General features: G+C 48.1%; 1 protein-coding gene across 12 annotated transcripts in view; it reads left to right on the forward strand.

Annotated features, from left to right (window-relative positions):
* Positions 1-19,750, forward strand: part of RAPGEF4 (Rap guanine nucleotide exchange factor 4) — an 88,409-nt gene that overhangs the window by 44,911 nt on the left and 23,748 nt on the right. For 9 of the 12 annotated variants that reach the window (XM_076059829.1, XM_076059824.1, XM_032945677.2 and 6 more), the window contains 4 exons: positions 12,800-12,871; positions 14,890-14,996; positions 16,561-16,682; positions 17,726-17,909. In XM_076059829.1, coding sequence (XP_075915944.1) covers positions 12,800-12,871; positions 14,890-14,996; positions 16,561-16,682; positions 17,726-17,909 — 485 coding nt within the window. Of the gene's footprint in view, positions 1-5,220; positions 6,844-12,799; positions 12,872-14,889; positions 14,997-16,560; positions 16,683-17,725; positions 17,910-19,750 lie in introns of those variants that run through there. The other 3 variants (XM_076059825.1, XM_032945687.2, XM_076059831.1) reach the window with 2 other exon arrangements.

Raw genomic sequence — 19,750 nt, forward strand, 5'->3', positions numbered from 1 at the left:
CAACAACACATTCTGGTCACGAAGAGAGCTAATCCTGCATTTATAAATCCGAAATAGAATAGAATAGTAGCACATGCAATGCTTTTCGGATTGTATTTGGTGGACCTATTAATGCCTATGCAGGCCTCGAACATCTGTATGACGCACTTTAAACAACTTGTTGATCGAAATGTCATGGCATTCAGGGAGCTTGACCCTTCTGCGCACGGCGCTGCGGCATGTAGCCATCGCTCGCAAGCTGTAGCCTCGTTAACGCTTCGCATCGTGCTGAAAAAGCCCTGCCAGAGATGGGCCCCCCTTGGGTGGTAGATTAGAATTGTCTCGCGGCAGAAATCGGATAAGAATAAAAACGTGCGGGTATGGGGCCATGCCGTTTAAACAGACTGCCGTTGTGAAATTCACGCCGCTGAAATGATGCCCGATCAGGTCTGTGTTCCGTAACGTCAAAAAACAACAACAGCCTGCGTCACGAACTACCGACAAATACCGCATTCCAAAATTACCACGCACGAAGACAACTTCCAGCACACAAAAAAAGCATTTTGTCACTTTCTCAAAGAGGCCACTTTGGACGGTGTGTTAATTATTAAGTAATGTGAGACCAATATCCACGTGAACAATATCAACTGTGCCTCCAGTCCGGGTTTAAATGGTGAGGAGTCTCCACTGGCGCAACTAACCCCCCCCCCCTTCCTCCCTCTGATTGCCGCCTCTTAACGTTGCATCGATCGTGAACGGGCGGTGTTGTCTTTGCGGAGCCGCGTCGGTTTCCGATGACCTGGATAAAGCGTCTGTCCCAAACGTGGCGCAATCCGAGCCGCTCTCTGAGCCCGTGGCTCCCAGGTGCCCTCTCACGGTCGGCTCGCGTGCCACGGACGAGCCCGTCACCTTGGCGGTCAATGTCACTGCTGCCCGCGATGGCTGCTTGTGATGTCATTATTTTAGATTTTGTTGTTCATTTAGTTCCGTTTTGTATCCACTTCCCTTGGTTCCACGTTACGATGATTGATGATGATGATTTAGTGAGGGTAGGGTTTGGGATGCTTTTTGACGAAATAGTGTTTTTGGGTTCGGCATTTGATTAAAGTGCACACGGGCAAAAACACACTCCACCTGCGCTGGAGGCACTGAGAATGTTTAAAGTTCTCTCACCATGGCACACACCTCTTACAGTGCTGAAACACTTTCTGACTGACCCGGTATAAACACAACACTTGGCGTGCTTAATGGAATTGTTGCCTGATCTTTTCATGTAGGGCATGTCTGTTTTTCATGGCATCCTTCGAATGGCGCCGTCCCCACCGTGCCCACTTTGTGCCATCGCGGGTATTCGCTCGCAGCACCACAACAGTAGACAGTGCTAACAAATAACCTTAAATGTTGGCATGCGTGTGTGTGGCCTGTACTGTGCAAGGAAGCGGTAGGGTAGCAGTTGTTAGCGCGCTGTGCTACAAACCAAGCGAACCGAGTTTGATTCCCGCTCATGGCCAACACCAGTGACGATTATCCGAATCGGTTCTGGCCTCCCCTAGGTCGACTCAGCTGCAAACGAGTACCTGGTGTAGTGTTTAAATATCGCCACTGGGGAGACAAAGGCGGCCGGGCGTGGTGCTGACCTCCCACGTCCCTCGTGTGCCGTTCCGGCCTTCATAGGTGCTCGCTGTCAGCACTTGCTCCAACAGTCTGCTAAGGCTATATGGAGGATTCTTTGTTTTTGTGTTGTGTATGTAAGTGTGGTAGAGTGGGAGAGCGGTGGAGCCATGATTAGCGCAGTGTGCAACGACCCCGGCACCCGAGTTCAATTCCCGGCCAAGTCCAACGCCAACAACATCAGTGGCAAGTGATATGAGAAATGCTCCCCGGCATCCCCTAGGTTGTCGCAGCCTTAAATGAGCACCCAGTGGAGTTTGAAAATGACGGCACTGGGGGAGACAGAGGCATGGTGCCAGTGAAACCACCCCTCGTGCGGCCAATGTGTTTAGTTTGTTGTCCTCCTCTCGCTCCTCCGATTTGCAGAGTGGCTACTATTGTGCGAAATAAGTTCAACATGCATACATGCCGTCCTAAATAGACGCTAGCTAACTGCAGTCCTGTAAAGGCTATCGGGCATCTGTACCATTGTTGTTGCACTGTACATATGGATATGCGTGTTTTGTATATTTAACCAATGTCCAATAGTTAACCGTAATTAAACCAGCGAGGCACAGGTGCATGTTCTGTGTGCTCGCTTGAGTTGTGACCTTTGTGCAGCATTATCACCGCCACTACAGCTCTTAAAGGGACGGATATTTCTGGAGGATAAATATAAGAGATAGGCAAGTGCTGCTGGATAAGAGCATTTACCTTCAGATCTGAACGTGAACTGACAAGATATTTAGTACGAACAGTTTTACAGATGTTTGTCTCGTGGTGAACTTTGAGCGTTTTTTTTTTAATTCAGATTTTCTAGGTTGCAGAGAACGTCAATAGCACTCGTCTTGCATTGATGGGTGAGTTTGTTGTGTTTTCAGAATACTGGTTTGAAAATATATATCTTGGTTTTCAAAGTTTCTCGAGGTTTTTCTCCATGGATTTAACATTAGTTATATTTCTTAGATGTTTATATCGGTTCCCAACACACACCAGCAGTGCCACTGGCTGTGAACGTGCAGTCATGCAAAGTTTACCAAACTTTTGTTCGGAAAAAGCTTTAGAAGGCACCAATGGCAAGACGCAGGCTTTTGTGCAGAGTGAAAAGGCTGCTCACGTGATGCTTTCATGAATATCCTTGCAAGCGAATGTATCCTGAACCAGCACCTGATCACCGGTCCCATTAAGGAACTTTCAGGATTGAATCTAGATACGACATTCCATCAATCATCCCACTACGGCCCTGACAAGTAGAAATTCAAATAAAGCCCGGCGTGTCATTTCAGAAACATCGAAAAGACCATTATTGACCACAAAGTAGTGAACCACTGTTAATTCTATGTAAGTCTGTGGGTTATTATGTCTATGAGGTTTATGTGAGTGTGACTCTCAGTGTGAGATCACACAGTCGTGAACAATTCTGAACTCTGAAAACTCAACGAAGGTATTGAAGCAATACACTGCACATCAACCAAAGCAGTTTCCTGAGTAACTCATCTGGACGTCGAGCGAAAAATGCGGTTCATCAAGCCAGACGAAGAAGAATCGAGCAAGTGTTCACTGTTCACACACATTGAAGATATCACCGGTGGAAATAGGCTTTACCCTTACTGGCAATAAAAACAGGTGTTTAGATGTCCAAACACCAAATAGCTACCTATGGCAAGGCATCAAAGACAATGCGTATATTAGCACGGCATGTTTGTGTGCATGTTTTTTTTCCCCACAAATATATGTGTGGCGAATGCACATTTTTTGATGCCTTGCAAAAGGTAACTATTTGGTGTTTGAACACCTTAACATCCGTTTTATTGGCAGGAAGGCTGAAACCTATTATTATATTTTTTCTCACGTCATTTTGATACTGGCAAATAAAAAAAGGGTGCCTGAGATAATCACCGGTGGCATTTGTTTTAGCGGAGTCTCAGCCCAGGGATCTGTTCGTGCGGCGGCTGCAATGTATCTCGAGAGATGTTGAGCCGCCGTCACTGGGGGCGACGTTTCGCTGCGTCAAGGGACGCCGCCTGCTGAGTTCACTGCTGCACTTCGCTGGGGCGGGATTCGATTGGGAGAAGAGAAAAACCCTCCACAATGCAATGACAGAAGCAGCGCTGCCACACGTGTGTGTGTGTGTGCTCGCAAACTGCTGCAACAAAAACAAAACCATGGGCAGAGTTTGCGGGGGGGGGGTAGGTGGGGGCAATGCCCCTCCAAAACTGGACACCATTTATTTTCAGTAGTTTACATTTAATGTGAGGAACAAAGCTAACCCCCTGCCCCCCCCCCCCAATATAGAAGTCAAACTCCGCCTATTTAAGGCCTCGACATAGCGGCATTGGGTCTCTCTCTGCATGTGTGTCTGTCTGTGTCTCCGTGTCTGCGTTTAAGTCTCTCTCTCAAATTTAGTTCTACCTGATGACGGTTGCTTGTGTTGCAATCGAAACGTCGTACTCTATTATTTAATTTATTTTCTTTCTACGTGACTTTACCGAAAGAACCAAAGAGTAACACACTTCTTGTTTAACGTTGTCTTATTAAGAGCATCGCTCTACCATTATCTAATGCACATTACGTATGGGTGAGGCGCAGCTTGTTCATTTATGTAACTCTGCTTATTACGTGTCGTACAAAAATTGTGCAATCGCTGCAACGCGTCGCTCCGAGGCGTTTTTGAAACAACAGGTAACCCAGGACCACTGCTGAAAGTGATCGTCCACCAAAAAGCTGCCTGCTTCATCATCGCGCCTCACTCTCTGACTCCGCTCAGATATTGAAAATAAAATAAACCCCAGTCGCTTCTTATCTGTTTGAAATTCTCTCACCCGGTAGAAATGACACCTTGAACACTCCACGAGCTTTTTTTGGTTGGACGCGCATTGATGGTGATCATGATGATAAATGCGGCGGCAGGCGTGTTTGTATAATCACCCGCACGTGCACAAAACTTGCACGTTCGGTAAAACCTGTTTCCAAAACACCCCGCAGGAGGGTCGGGTGGGTGGGGGGGAGGTTTGCAGAAAACGCCGCTCGCTAATGATCAACGTGGGCAGTGCCCCCCATCTCCACCAGCCATTGGCCGAGGGCCCTTGTGGGTGGTGTTCTAATCACTTGTGTGGTTGTGTGTGTGTGGTGGGGCGGGGAACTCCTCGGTTGTCGCTGAACATCCCTGATCATCAGTGTTGCTCAAACGCCACCCCCTACATCGGCGTTCACCTTAGGACCCCCCAACTCTTAAGCCAGGGCCATCGGTTACCATTAGAGGTGGGTTTGCACGGCGTTGATTCCGGCATGTTAATGATCAGTGTTAAGGTTGCTCTCCTTTTGTGTTGTTGGAAGGTGGCTGTTCATAATTGTTTGGCGACTGCTGAGACAACGCAGTATTTTCTTTTCATCCCCGTCAAATATGCATGAACAAGTGCTGACCAAACGCAAAGCCGCGTGAAGGTGCAGTCACAGTATCGATCGTTGGCAAATATTCATGAGACGTCACGAGCCACGATCAGTCCACTCCTGGATGGAGTCCTCCCCGAGCTGCCGCTATCAGCATCTCCTGAGATGTCAGCATCTCCTGAGATGCTCCTGAGATGATGACATCTCCTGAGATGTCAGCATCCCAGGAGATGTCAGCATCTCAGGAGATGCGGATTTCATCGCTCGATATTTTACGGTGGACATCCCCCTCAGGCGTGTCCCCCCCCACCGCCCCCCGACTGACACTCTGTCATGAGTTTTGATCAATGGCCATCATCCATCCCTTGCAGACGTGTGTCCTGGCCAAGTCCACCCACTGTAAGGTCAAAATGATGTATTTCACCTGTGTATGTCCTCTTGGGTTTTGCCCATGGTTAAACAAAAGTCTGTGAAGTACCGAAACACTCCCCCCCCCCCCGCCTCCCAGCCCGTGCACGCATCTCCTTACAGGCCTGTTCACAAAGCCATCGTAACAAAAAAAACACACGCACACGCTTTTGTCCAACAGGTGCGTTTCAAAATGCCACACCCCACATACCTGACACTGACGTGCTCAGATATTTGTAATTTTTTGGGAAACGTTCATGTCAGCGTTGTGCCAGCAGATTTTTTTTTTGCTTACGGGTTATCAGCCGCGTGTTTTGACTTTGTTGGCGTGTTTGATGTAAAAATGAAAAAAAAAATGCACCTGCGTGCACGCACGTTGAACTGTTGGCACCGTAGGTAGTAAGGAACAACAAATACGACTAACGCGGCACATTCGTTATTGTTAATTGCCCGAGGAATCTCGAACTAGATTTTTTTGTGTGTTTGCCAGTAAATATCATCTGTTAAAATCCGCGAAGAGGCGTGCGCAGGCGTGCGCGATCGGAATGTGGGCTGCGTCGCTGTGCCGGGGTGGCGCTCTGTGCGGGCGCCGCGTCCGTCAAGGAGCTTCGTCGCCGCGATTTCAGGAGCCCGTGCCCGCCCGCCCACGCCTTCCCCACGCCTTCGTTTTATTATCGCCGCGAGCGTGCCAAAGGCCGCTGTGGGAGGCGCTACCGTGGCCTCTACGCCGCCCAGCGTGCGTGGGTTATTGAGGGCGCGAGTATCGAGGCGCTGGGAGCGCAGTCGGAGCCGACTACCCTTGCCCCCAAACCGCTTCGCGGACTCCACGAGACGGCACCCGGGCGAGCCAGAGTTGTAGCGCGAGGTCTGCCGCTGCCGGAGTCCACCGCTGAGATTTCTCACATCACCCACGGCTGCAGCCGAGGGCCTCGGCAGAACACCGTGCCGGGAAGGGGCGCGGGGTTCGCCTCTCGGTTCGCCGCCGAATGAAGATGAAGCGGGTGCCTTTTGCTTACTAAATTCATCCGATCTCGGCTTTCCAAATTCGATTTCGAAGCTGCGAGCGCGCGCGTTCAATCACCTCCGCCCGCGATGCCCATCGCGTCCGAAAGACCTTGGCTCGGCAAGCGCTGAACATCTCTCGACTGGACTTGTCCGAAGAGTCGGGAGAGTCGGCGGAGACGCTTCCAAATGGAAGTCTCCCCCACTCAAGACGCGGCGGCTGGAAGCGCCAAAGTCCGCGGTCCCATGGAGATGCTGAAGCGGACGCTGCGGCGGCAGCTCTCCGACGGCGCCTTCAACACCGACCGAGAGCTGAGGCTCAACTGGCCGAACCTGTCGCACCACTCGCTGGGACGCAGATACGAACTTCCCGACGGCAACGGTCTTGATTTCACGATACGCGGATTGCGATGGGTAAATAGAATGGTTCGCTTTGGCATTTTTGTTTTTGAAATTGTCAAACGTATACATCGTCTGCATTGTTGTGCGTACGCGGCCCTTTTGAGTCGATGCGATGTCGTCGGACACCCACGCTGTCTGGCGGTTATTTTTCTGTGACCTGCAACACAGTCCATGAAACGAAAAATGCCATCGCTTGTAATCACGATGGCAGCTGCTCAATAGATTCAGCCAATGCCGGGTATCCTGACAAAATGTGTCCTCTATTGCTGCGTGATATTTTGAGAGCAGAAAGTTTTTTTTTTATGACGTGTATTTGGCAGAACGCCGATCGTCATCTGGAACTTTAGCGTTGTGCTGTGTATATTGGATATTAACTCTGCTTTCAAAAGGTCCCTCAGCCAGTGCTTGCTGGTAGTGGTGGAGATATCTGAAGTGATCATTGTTAAGCCACGTAACTTCTGCCTGAACAGACCCCCCTTCCCCACCCCGTGCAGCTTTAGAATCCTTGGCTCATTGCCAGCTCTGGAAATTGGCTTCGCATCATAAAGGTCAAACCAACTTATTCCAGGCAAATTCCTCTTGTTGCATAACGGAGTGATTTTTTTTTAAAATAGATAAGAATTGTAATTGGTTATTCCGGATTTTTGCAGTAATCGCCCCTCTTGGCAGTGCCTACTTGGCACTGGCGATGTGGGAACTGCATTGCCTGGCGCCTGGCCGTGGCCGTACCGCAGTTAAACATTGCCACAGGGAATTTCCCTATAGAGGTGTACATTCAGTACCCGGGCACTGCGAGTTCTATAACCTTGAGTCGGCACACAGGAGATGGCCATGTAGATGGCTCTATTTGTAATGTCAGCAGCTTTATCACAACATCGGTTGTTGCTATACACAAAGCACCGTGATGCCGCTAAATGCCAGGTGCCTTGATCTCGCTACCATGCGACTATTCACCGTCGGCAGTAGCGGCGGACTAATGCATTTCTGGTTTTTGTCCTTCACAATACAGGGGAAATATAGCACCTATCCCATCTTGCAATGAAATCCTCCGGGGGAATCTTTTTATATCCACTTCTTCACACGGTCACAATCTGTTCCGACTGCCTTTTTCTTCATTATCGTACTTTTGTCATTTTTTGTGACCCAGGCCTTTCTTGCAAATGGAGACTCCATCTCGGCCTCTTGAATCGCGACATTTGCTTCCTCTGAACAGCCTTTTGCGTGTATATCGTTACTCTTGTTGATGAGTTTCTCAGAGTTTATTTTTATTTCGCGGAAACGTATCGCAACACGGTTTGGTCCGCACTCTCTTCATAGCACGCCTGTTTTCCTGCACCATTAGAGTCCTCCCCTCCCCCCCCCCCCTTTTCCCCATGCCACAACAATTAAATGCTTATTTTAATTAATATTGGCTGGAATTCTCGTCAAACGCGTTCATTCCCCCGATTATTCTCATTACCGGCATTTCTTGTTTTCATGTTGCAAACACGTTGGTAAAATGCATTGCTTGGAGCAGTTTACAGTACAGCTTGTGAGTAATGCTATCTGGTGAGTCAGCTGATCGAGTCTTGAGTTTATAAGCAACTTTTAGAATTGAAGTTAACAAATAATGGCCTGAGGGTGGTTAAAGTGCCCCTTTTTGCATGTGGTGTATCCTTAACCCAGGGAAATAAATTATGCTAGTGCCTTGACAATGTGATTCTTGACAGTCAAGTTTAGCGACTATCCTGAAGACACCTTTTTCAAGTGCATTGATGACTATGAACATCAAACTACCTTTGCTGCCCTACAACGCACTCACTCGACCACACAAATCTTCCCTTCTGGAGCTCTAAATTTTTTGTTGGAAAATAAAATCCCCAATGTTCTTACATATATCATACCACGCGAAAGCAAAAGCCTGCCAATTAGATTGTACCTGCGTGATACAAACGACGAAGTGTACACGCGTGTACTCCAAATTGCTGGCGCTGTGCGTTTCGGCGCGATGATCCGATTGAGATTAACTTTTTTGTTCGTGCGGTTCGTGTCGACTGCTCAGTCTGCCGGATTTTTGCCGCGATTGCCAATTATATATATATTTTTAGCTTCATCACACCCATTGTGCGTAATTCATTTGTCCGTGACATCATTAGGACCGGGTCACGAACTGCAAAATGGACACAATTTCCACGCGACCGTGTTGCGCAACCATTGTCAGAAGTTGACCGTGGCAGAGGCGTACTTGTGTGCTTAATTCGGCCATGGAGATGTAAAATTTCGCGGTTGCGTGCTTCTGCAATAATCACTCGGATGGGGCAGGAGGACGCAATGTCCGGGATTAATATTTTAAGTGTTTTAGGTGAAAACTTTATTTTTTTTCAAGGGATTAAAAAAAACGCATTTAAGTACATGTGGCAAAAACATACGAGCAAACACGCTCTGATAAATGTGTGGGCATTGTCTTTGAAACGGATTGGCCTACACCAGAGACGGCCTTCTTTATGGCCTTGGTTCACCTTGTCTCACTATTTGGTATTCAAACACCAAATGTAAAACCTATTGCTATTATTCATAATTTTGGATACTGGAAAAAAAGGTCCCATGATATAATTGACGTACAGCAAAAACAAAGTAAATTAATGAAGTAGTTTTTCTACCTTCGGATCAACTCTCCGAGATTTACGTATGCATGTTGAACTTCTTTCACACCCTATGTAATGGGGGGCATGGTTGTAGCCTCGGATAAAAATAAATACTGTACACAGACACTTGTAAATTAGTTTATACTGTCATAATTATGGCTCATACAGTGAAGTATATGTCGACTTGGGGGGGTGGGGAATGAAGAATCTAGACGATGTCAGTCTGTTTTTATTCTCTCATCAAGTAATAAGTCACTGTGTCACGAATAAGGAGCGGCTAATAATAGATCGAGCGCCTATTAGAGGCTAGATTGAGCGTAGAATGCTGCGCCCAATTTCTGTTTTGAAAACTGCACGGAAAATCAGCTTGCGGATCAATTTAAGCGAACTGCATTTCAAATCTGATGAGCTTAGTTTTGATATTCGTAGCCTGTGGTCTCGACAAACCCTGACCCCTCGGATTGGAGAACATCGACTCTGGGGGCCATTGTTGTGAACCTATGGAAGCTGCCCTAACGGACGGTGATGCTCAAATGATCCACGGTTTTGTTCCTTAGTGTCGCATGAATACCATAGGATTGAGACCGATTTAAATGAAATAGGTCCCTACCTATAAACATGTGGTGGCTCGCCAGCATTGGCTTGAGAAAAGCTGACTCTGCTGATGAGACACCGAATGTTGAAACCGGTCCAGAGATTACGAGTATTAAATCAAAGATGCTGGAAGAATTCACTCCCAGAAGGCAATGAGGCCGATTGGATGCGTGTAAATACTTGTACAGTACTTGTGAAAAATAGTTTGCTTCATGTGGAGGGACAGGTACGGGAAGGAAGGAAGCGTATGGTCGACTTGGTTTAACATGTAGGCTTTCGCGACCAACATCATCCATAATAGAGGTTTTTTTGGGTTAGATCGCGTAAATATATAAATGTGTGGCGGGTTTTAAAGACACATTTATATATTCTTGGTTCTTTTCGTAAAGTCACGTAGAAAGGAAATAATAAAATAAAGATGCCAAGCTACCTTTTTTGGATGTCCTAATAAAAAGAGACCTGATGATTCAATGAGCCACTCTGCTTACAGGAAAGCTACCCATACGGATGCTTACCTGAAACCGGATTCCCACCACCATCCATCCCAGAAGAATTCCCTCATCAAGACTCTGCACCATTGAGCCCAATGCATATCCGACCAGGAACACATAGCCAGTGAACTCAAGCACGTACACCAAGCTCTTAAGGCTAATGGTTACTCCGACTACACAATCTGCAAAGCTATCACTCCAACCATGAAGAAGGACCCTCTTGAGGAGCCTTTCAAAACCATCACTTTACCCTACATTGCGGGGATCACAAAAACATCTCCAAATCTTGAATAAACACAAGATCCAGGTCCGATTCAACACATTACATAAAATCTGTGATCTGGTTCCCTCTGTAAACAGATGTGATTCCAGACATACAGTACCCTGGCGTCTACAAACTGTGTTGCCTCTGTGGTAGTAGTTACATTGGAGAAACCAAACATGTCTCGGACTGCATTCATGAACACAAAGCAGACCTAAAACACTGTAGGACCAACACCTCGGCCATGGCAGATCACTGTTATAATTCGGTAGGCTCACATGACATTGACTTCTCCAAGATAGAGTTTCTTTGCAAGCCATCTGGCTACCATGAGAGATTCGTTCATGAGGCTATCCACATATACAAACACAGAGACAATTTCAACGGAGAAGATGGATTCTGGCTTAGCAATCTTTGGAAGGATTTGATAAACCATTTCGGGTCTTAATTGATTGTTCACGCTTACGGTGGCTTTCAGACCGCATCCATTATTTTCGTCTCCCCCCTCCTCTTTTCCGAACATAGATGGACTCGTCCATCTGAATAACTGCCAAATCGCTCTCCGTGGTGCTAACGTTAAAAAAACCGCCACTTTTTTAAAAAAAAACTTGCTGTGGTTTTCACACCTGACGATGATTGCTTGTGTTGCAGTCGAAACATCGTGAGAAATTTATTGTTTCAAATTTTTTTTATTTTATTGTTTCCCTTCTACGTGACTTTATCGAAAGAACCAAGAGTATGCATCCCTGCAGTCACGAAAGCTTTAAATCAAAACACATTTATATATTTACGCGATCTAACGCAAGAAAAAAACCTGTATGGATAGTCGTCTTAATTAACTTTGTATTTACAGTAAAATATCGGTTTAAACATACAAGCATTTCATTTAACAAAATACATTTGTGAAGTAATCATGAAATAAACAATAAACCATCACAGTACTGGCAACGATTTGTAACTGCACATGCATTTTTACAATAATAAATAATTACAAAATGTGAGTAGTTATTTTAAATTAAAGCAATGAAGTGCAGTGAAAAGTAGATTTCAAAGCTATGACGATTTACCACTTTACAACATTGTAGTAGAATAGGAAATGCGACCGATACAATGCATTGACGTCCGCTTGTGTAACAATGCAAAATTCAAGAGAAAGGAAGATGTACTGATGGGAAGTGTAGCGCTGTCCAGCTGGGAATTCGGGCACAGTTTTACGGTGGACTAATTCTCATTCGATATTGCTGTAACGTGAGAGATGGTGACGACGATAGCTCAGGGAAGGCCCTCATCCAAACGTGGATTGACCGTGGCTGATGACGATCTCGGAGATGTGCGGGAGTGAGAAGGGAGCTATTGAAGAGAACTCGGTAGAAGCGGCAATCACGAGAGCGGCGAGCAAATGAAGCATTCGGAGATTCACAGAGGCAAGAGATTAAAGCTTTATTTGGGCAGCAGCGAAGCCGCGCGATCACCGAAACGGTCTCGGCAAAGCCCATTGCGCATTCGTCACTTGCGTTTAGCTTCACTGCGGAAGCAGGCCTGTGCACATGCACGGTCACCTGGCCCATGAACGCGATGCATGCGCTGCTGGAACCGGGCCCTCCTCGCGTGACGTTGGAAACACCTGCCAGGTGCCGGCAACCTCCAGCCTGACAGTGTCAGGCGGCAGAGTCATAAACACGTCACCTGAGCGGCTGTGTTGTGACTCACGGCCGTGGTGCTTACGGTTGCCACTGTTGGGAACACTAAACCTGGAGTGGCATTTACAGGCGCCTCTTTTCAAACGTTTCCTATTGCTTATTTAATTACTCACCACGTACTTTAATTGACAGTTCCGTTCGTTTACCACGTACTGTAATTCATTGTATTCGGTGCAAGTCTTGTTTTGTTGTTCAAAGTTTGATTCATTTTAGTGGGTTCATTTTTGCTTTCGTTCTGTTGCATTGTTTGCCATGCATGCATGTTTCGTTTTTTTGTATTTTTTTTGTTTGTTCCAGACTCCTATAATAGAGAACACAGTCTCCCACCGTCCATTAAAACCTCTGGGCCAGGTTTCGCTCATGAGCCAGGTAACCCCCCACCCCTTCTGTTTGCTCGCCACACACACCACACGCACCGCGGCACTGGATGGACGTGAACCTTGGCCTTCTTCGCGGGGTTTTTGGTCCAGCTGTAGAGTGTGAAGGCGGTGCAATTGCACCAGTGGCCGTGAGCTGGAGGGGGGCGCCCAGGCATCGAGCCACAAACATGGCTGGCAAATTGGACAGGGGGCCCCATACGTCATTCCTTGCATCAGGGCCCGTGCCAATTACACTGCACCACTCAATAAAGGAAACATGCAGAAATATAATACAGTGGTTGCAGCGTAACCAGATGTAATTAAATCGACGTTTTTTCTTTCTTCTCTGCAGATGCAATAATTAAAGACGCTTACAAATTTGTCCATTTCTATCTCAAACACAATGCTGACTAATGGAGGTATAAAATACAACATTAGTGATTTACAGCCTTTCGTCAAAATACTGCTGAGTGACGGCTTCCCCACACTCTTCAGTCGTGGAGGTTTGTTTGACCATTCATCATCACACTGGTCAGTGCGGGTTGGCGAAGGGGGGCCCAGGACAATTTCAGAAATCGCTCGCCATTGACTTTATTCATGGTCGGGAATGGAACTCAGTTCGCCGAGTTCATAGCTCTGTGCTTAACCAAGCTGCCACCACTCCACGGTAAAACACACACACTCTACCTATTGTTGGATTCATCATGCAGTGTGCGAACCACTGTGCCAGCACTCCACCCCAGTGGAAGTGTAAACTGCCGTAACTCAGCTGGCTTGCGCTATGGGAGGTTGGGATGAGCGGACCTCATTGCCATCGCTGTGCACTGACATTCAGATCCTAGCACAGAGATTCTTTCATTCCAGTCCACCGTGCTTCACGTTGACTCATTGCTGTTATCTCATGTGCCTCTGGAGCACGTGACGTGCACACTCGGTGATTGTAAAATCGTATCGCCCGCAAGAGCAGTTTCACAAGTCATATAGCCCATACCGCAACATTGTGTCGGTCAGGAATCCACTGGCGTGGGTTCGCTATGTGCAGCCTCACACAACGCATATAAGTGACCACAACGTGTGACACGATATCCACGTGTTGTTGTTGTTGTCAGTGTCTGTGCGTGGATATTGCTACTGAATTCCACAATCAGCTGACCTTGTTATGTGACAAGCACCGGACTTTGTGAAGCTTTGTGTCAGGCCACCATGGAATGCAATGTGCTGTACGTTGACATTGTTGGAATTAACCTCTTTGCCTTTTGCAATGTTAAAAGTATAATGAGTCATTGCTTCAGTGGGTGAAACTGTATTGCCTGAAGACATATTAACTCAATGGTGGAGTCATAAGTCAGTTGCATGGTTGCATCCCAGTTCACGGTGATATTTTATCATAGTCCATCTTTGCACATGGCGACTGACATTTACATCAGGATCAACAACAGTGCCATGATCCCTGCTGAGTAGCTATCCTGGTGCAATAAGAAATTCGCTCGCTCTATGATATTGTTCGGTCATTGGCAGTCCAGCAGAGGCGTTTGGTTTTCAAGGCCCACTTCAGTCGTATACGCTTGATGCTGCCACATCCTGTATGGTACACGGTCCTATCATTCCGTTACTGAGCAGCACCACTAAAATGGTATTTACTCTTGTGGGGCGCGTGCATGCGTAAGCACAATTTTTTATCAAGATCAAGTTCCAATAGCTACGTCTCTAGGGAACAATAATTAAATCCCTGACGAGAACAGCCATCACAACTCAAAACGTAGTTCCGGCCGGAACACAACTAGATTTAACAAGAACATGTCGGCTCGTCACATATTTCTCTTTTTTTTATTAGTTGGTCACATAAGACACTACAAAATGGTCACAGGAGTAGTGAGCCGGTGGTCTGCGTAAGACGGAGTGGAGGGGACTTTAGTGCACGCAGCTCACACCTGCGCGTGTGTCGTTAAAGTCTGATCGCGACGTCGCGTTCACGCGAAAAAAAACCCACGAGCGATGTTACAAAGACGACGCCGGGTTGGTTCGCAGGTCCCCTCGGAGAAGATCCTCCACGCTGGCGTCGTCCTGAGGAACGTGATCCTGAGCAGGGCCTCTCACATGATCAGGGACCGCAAGTACCACTTGAAAACCTACAGGTGCGTCCGAGCTCAACATCCGATCACCTATTATAAATCTTGTCGGTGTTAACTTTAAGCCAAGGTATCGAAATAATTGTGATATTGCCATGTGCTTTAAAAGCCTACATTATTGTTTTATATATATAACGTGGGTGCCGTATCCTACGGACGGAGTGACGTGACATTCACGCGACCCCTCTCAGACATTCAGCAAAGCTCACCTGTCCCTCGCCACACGCCAGTTTACACAATACAGCGGCAAGCCCGTGGAGATTTCATGGCTTCTGACCAGTGCCGGATTAAGCTAGTGCGGGGCCTGTGGCATATGTTATAAAGGGGCCCTAAAATAAATTAAAAAAACACATAAACATTAAAACGCAATTTTTTACTTGCATAGTAAAGTAATTGTATTTTTTCATTTGATATACAGCCAAATAATACGACAAATCGATAACCGTAAACACCCAATCGTTCATAAAAGTTGAAGGCAGTGTGGTACTATAGTAATAGAGCAAGTGCAGAATAACTGAACTGGGATAATCCGGCACTTGTGCTTGCTGACACTCAATCGCACACACGTATCCAGTGTATGGTTTTGAAATGGGACTGCGACATTTGCTGACTTATTGCAGAGTTGATAAGCAGCTATCAGGGCTGATGAGCTGAATTAGATCCAAAGTCTCTTTGTGAAATAGGTTTGACCTGAGATACATAAGATGAGCTTTCAAATGACACCTCAAAGAGGAGTTCTCCAGACGGACAAACACAAAAACACAGTTTAGCCACTTTTATACAAAATATGTATCAGCTAATGATGATGTTGACGTTAACATTGATGGAGATGATCTCACGGGTGTTGATGATGCTGAGGTTGGAACCATTTGAGATTAATTTAAATGTATGTGTGTGGGGAGCGGTAGTGTATCAGTTAGCGGGACCGTGCTCCGAATCAGCGGTGACCCGAGTTTGATTCCCGCTGACAGCCAACGTCGGCAACGAATATCTGAACTGGTCTTGGGCCTCCTCTAGGTCGACTCAACCTTGAACGATTACCTGGTGTGTTCTGTAAACATCAGCATTGGGGAGACAAAGGAATGGTGCTCGCAAACCAACCCTTCGCATTCCGTGAACAGTCTTAATAAGTGCTCCCGAACAGAACTTCACTTTGGACACCGCGGTGGCGAGATGTTAACTACCTCGCCTGGTATACAGATGGTCGTAGGTTCGATTCCGACCCTGACGCCTACTGTCTATATGGAGTTTGCGTGTCTCTCTCCCCGTGGTCGCGTGGATTTTTCTCTGGCTCCTCTGGTTTTTCACTCCACATTTCGAAAACGTGCGTTCAGAGTATTTAGCTGCTATACATTTCCACGTGACGAGCCACCTCGTTGAGCTATCATTTGTGGCCAGGTCGCATCTGAAAAAGAGCCATACACCTCAGTGGGCCTTACTTGGTAAAAGAAAAAAAAATTGTCAAAACAAAAAAGGGTCCATAGTACTTGGCCCAACGGCCTGTTGTTAAAGGCTATACGGGAGATCTTAATTACGTCTTGGCGTGCGTACGTGCGTGTTTGTGGGACAGGCGGTGCTGCGTGGGGGCCGAGCTCGTCGATTGGCTGATGCAGCAGAGTCCGAGCGTGCACGCGCGCACCCAGGCCGTCGCCATGTGGCAGGTGCTGCTGGAGGAGGGCGTCCTCAATCACGGTAATGGTCGTCGCAGACGTTGCCGGTGGCGGCGTAGCCGAGGTGGCGCGCGCGCGCGACTAAGGGGGCCGGGTCACGCGCCAATCGAGTGGGCCGGCGGTGGCGGCAGCATCGTCGTCACTGCAACTGCACCGGGTTGCTGGGCCATTGAAGAGGCAGGAGATTGGACAGCCCTGGTGACATTTTCAGTCTCTTTCACCGGGGCCCCACTGTGCGGAGAGGCTGTGAGTGGGAGGAGGAAAACCCCTGTTTCTTGTTGATCACCGACCAAACAGATCAACAAGAAAAGTTTTTTGTTTTCAAGTGCTCTCCTCTATTTTACTCCGGCCACGCGTACTTCATTGGTGATTTTTCACAAAAGCCAGGAATTCCAAACATGTCTGGCGAGGAATTAATTACAGAAGACCCTTGAATATCGCGGGGGGGGGGGAGGTTACATTCTTGTAAAGTACCATGAAAGGCAAAATCCGCGATATTCAATACTTAAGCCTGACCTAAAAATAATGGGGTTAGGTACACGGAAACCAAAAATAGACGCATCACATTTGAAATGAGTACTGTACTGTGCCAAACAAACTAAAAACAAAATTATTGAAGTGGAAACGGCAGTGCAACGATTAGCACGCTGCGTTACGAACCCAGCTACCTGAGTTCGATTCCCGGTTACGCCCAACACCAGTCACTATTATCTGAATCGGTCCTGGGCCTCCTCTAGGTTGACTCAGCCTCAAATGAATACCTGTGCGGTGTTTAAACATCGCCACTAGGGAGATAAGGCCGGCCGGACATGGTGCTGGCCACCCACCACCTCGAGTGCCTTTCCAGCCTTCATAGGTGCTCGCTAACAGCACTTGCCCTAACGGTCTGTTAATAGGCTATTATACACGGTATCTAATTATTTGTCTCTTAGTGTTCATGTCATTTATGGTTGGCTTGCACAGCTCCTTGTTGCAGTTCGTCCGTGCAAACAAGTGTCTCCGCTAAAATGAATCGACCGGCGGCGACGTTTTTGCTCCGTGTCCCGTGTCGTCTCTCACACATAGTCGACCAGGAGCAGAACTTCCAGGACAAGCTGCTCTTTTACCGCTTCTTGGAGGACGAGGCGGAGACGCCGCTGTTCCCCCTGGTGGACGAGCTGCGCGAGAGCGAGGAGGAGCTGCAGGAGACGCTCATCCTCCTGTCGCAGCTCGGCCCCGACGCCCTCATGAGGATGATCCTGCGCAAGCCGTGAGTCACAACAACAACAACAACAACCGCATTTCACCACGGCAACTTGTGACAAGCCACGTGCACGTTAAGGTCACGTGAAGTATCGAACGACCCGCCTGCAGGAGGTCACAGGAGAGACCCAGGTGCAGTGGGTTGACTCGGTCAGTGCTCGTGAGTCGCAGGCGCAGCGCCACACGCTCGGCATGTGTGTGTGTGTGTGGGGAGCAGTTGTACAGCGGTTGGCGCGTGCTGCACTATGAACCCAGCGACCCGAGTTCGATTCATGCTCACGGCCAACGCCGACTATCTGAACCAGTCATGGGCCTCCCCTGCTTCGACTCAGCCTCAAATGAGTACCTGGCAAAGGCGGCCCGGGCATGGTATTGGCCACCCACCCCCTTGTGTGCCTTCCGAGCCGTTATAAGGTGCTGGCTAACAGCACTTGCTCCCAAGAGTCTGTTAAGGCTATAGGGGGACCCTTGTCTTTGTTGAGGAGCACAGATGGTGGTGCATCTGCCAGTCATCTCAGTCAGTCAACCCATGGGACTTGGGTCTGTCCCGTTACCTCCCACCAGCGAGCCTTTCGACATTTCACGTAACCTCAAAGTGCACCAAGCCTGGCACAAGCGCCGTGGTGACGTCACCGCCACTTCGTGGCGAATGGCGGTTGTTGTGTGTAGTGTCAAGATCTGGACACAGTCCCAACATTGAGTTTTTGCTGGCGGGCAAGGCTGCGTTGGCTGGGTGATGTCGCCCGCATCCCCGGGCACCGCATGACCAAGCAGCTTCTCTTGGGCCTAAATGGGCAGCCAACGGACTAGAGGAGAGATGGAGTTGATGCTGGACAGAAAGACGTGGCACTAACTGGACTTGCAGATGACTGGTAGCAGTGGACGTTACTTGGCATTTGGAGGCCGTCGCCCTCCAACAACAACGGAGTGCAGAGAAGCAACGAGTGGGAGTACCGTGTGGATAAAATGCAGCCATTTGGTACAGTGGGGAGCACAAGTGGTGCATCTGCCAGTCTTCCCCGTCAGTAAACCCATAAAAGACCTGGGTCTCTCCTGTGACCTCCTGTCAGCAAGCCATTCACACTTCACGGGGCCTCAAAGTGCACCTAGCCTGGCACAAGCGCTGTGGTGACGACACTAAGTGGCAAAGGTCGTTGTTGTGTGGAGTGTATAGTGCGTGGAGCGTATGTATGTGGGGTGTGTCGTATGTGTGTGTGGTGTATAGAGTGTGTGTGTGGTGTATGTGTGTGTGGAGTATAGAGTGTGTGTGTGGTGTATGTGTGTGTGGAGTATAGAGTGTGTGTGTGGTGTATGTGTGTGTGGAGTATAGAGTGTGTGTGTGGTGTATGTGTGTGTGGAGTATAGAGTGTGTGTGTGGTGTATGTGTGTGTGGCATACAGAGCGTGTGCGTGGCGTGTTTGTGTGGTGCGTGTGTGTGTGTGACGTGTAGGGCGTGTGTGTAGCGCGTGCGTGGTTTTGTTGTCCCCATAACAATGTGGCCTCGTGCTGTGCCACTTACCACCAAATTACTCTCTTAGAACGCACTCCTTGCTGTTACTGAGTTACACTGTTTGTGACGATTGTACCGGATGACTGATGCGATCTTCATCATTGCTCTACCACTTTTGACCCACGTGCACTCTCGTGACTGATGCACTCGAATTTACCGACGCACGCTTTGACGAGCGATCAACATCGTCATCAACCATGATCAATCCACTTCTGGACCAAGGCCTCTTCTCTCACGGTTCTGCGATGCAAACGGTCCGTCTGGCATCTGCACACAGCCTGTTCCCATCGCTCCGTCTTTGTGGTCGACGTCTTCTAGCCATGCCGAGTCCCGCCCGA

This window comes from Petromyzon marinus, chromosome 4, assembly GCF_048934315.1.
Source record: "Petromyzon marinus isolate PM22_M1 ecotype Great Lakes invasive population chromosome 4, UKy_Petmar_22M1.pri1.0, whole genome shotgun sequence".
Classification (NCBI taxonomy): domain Eukaryota; kingdom Metazoa; phylum Chordata; class Hyperoartia; order Petromyzontiformes; family Petromyzontidae; genus Petromyzon; species Petromyzon marinus.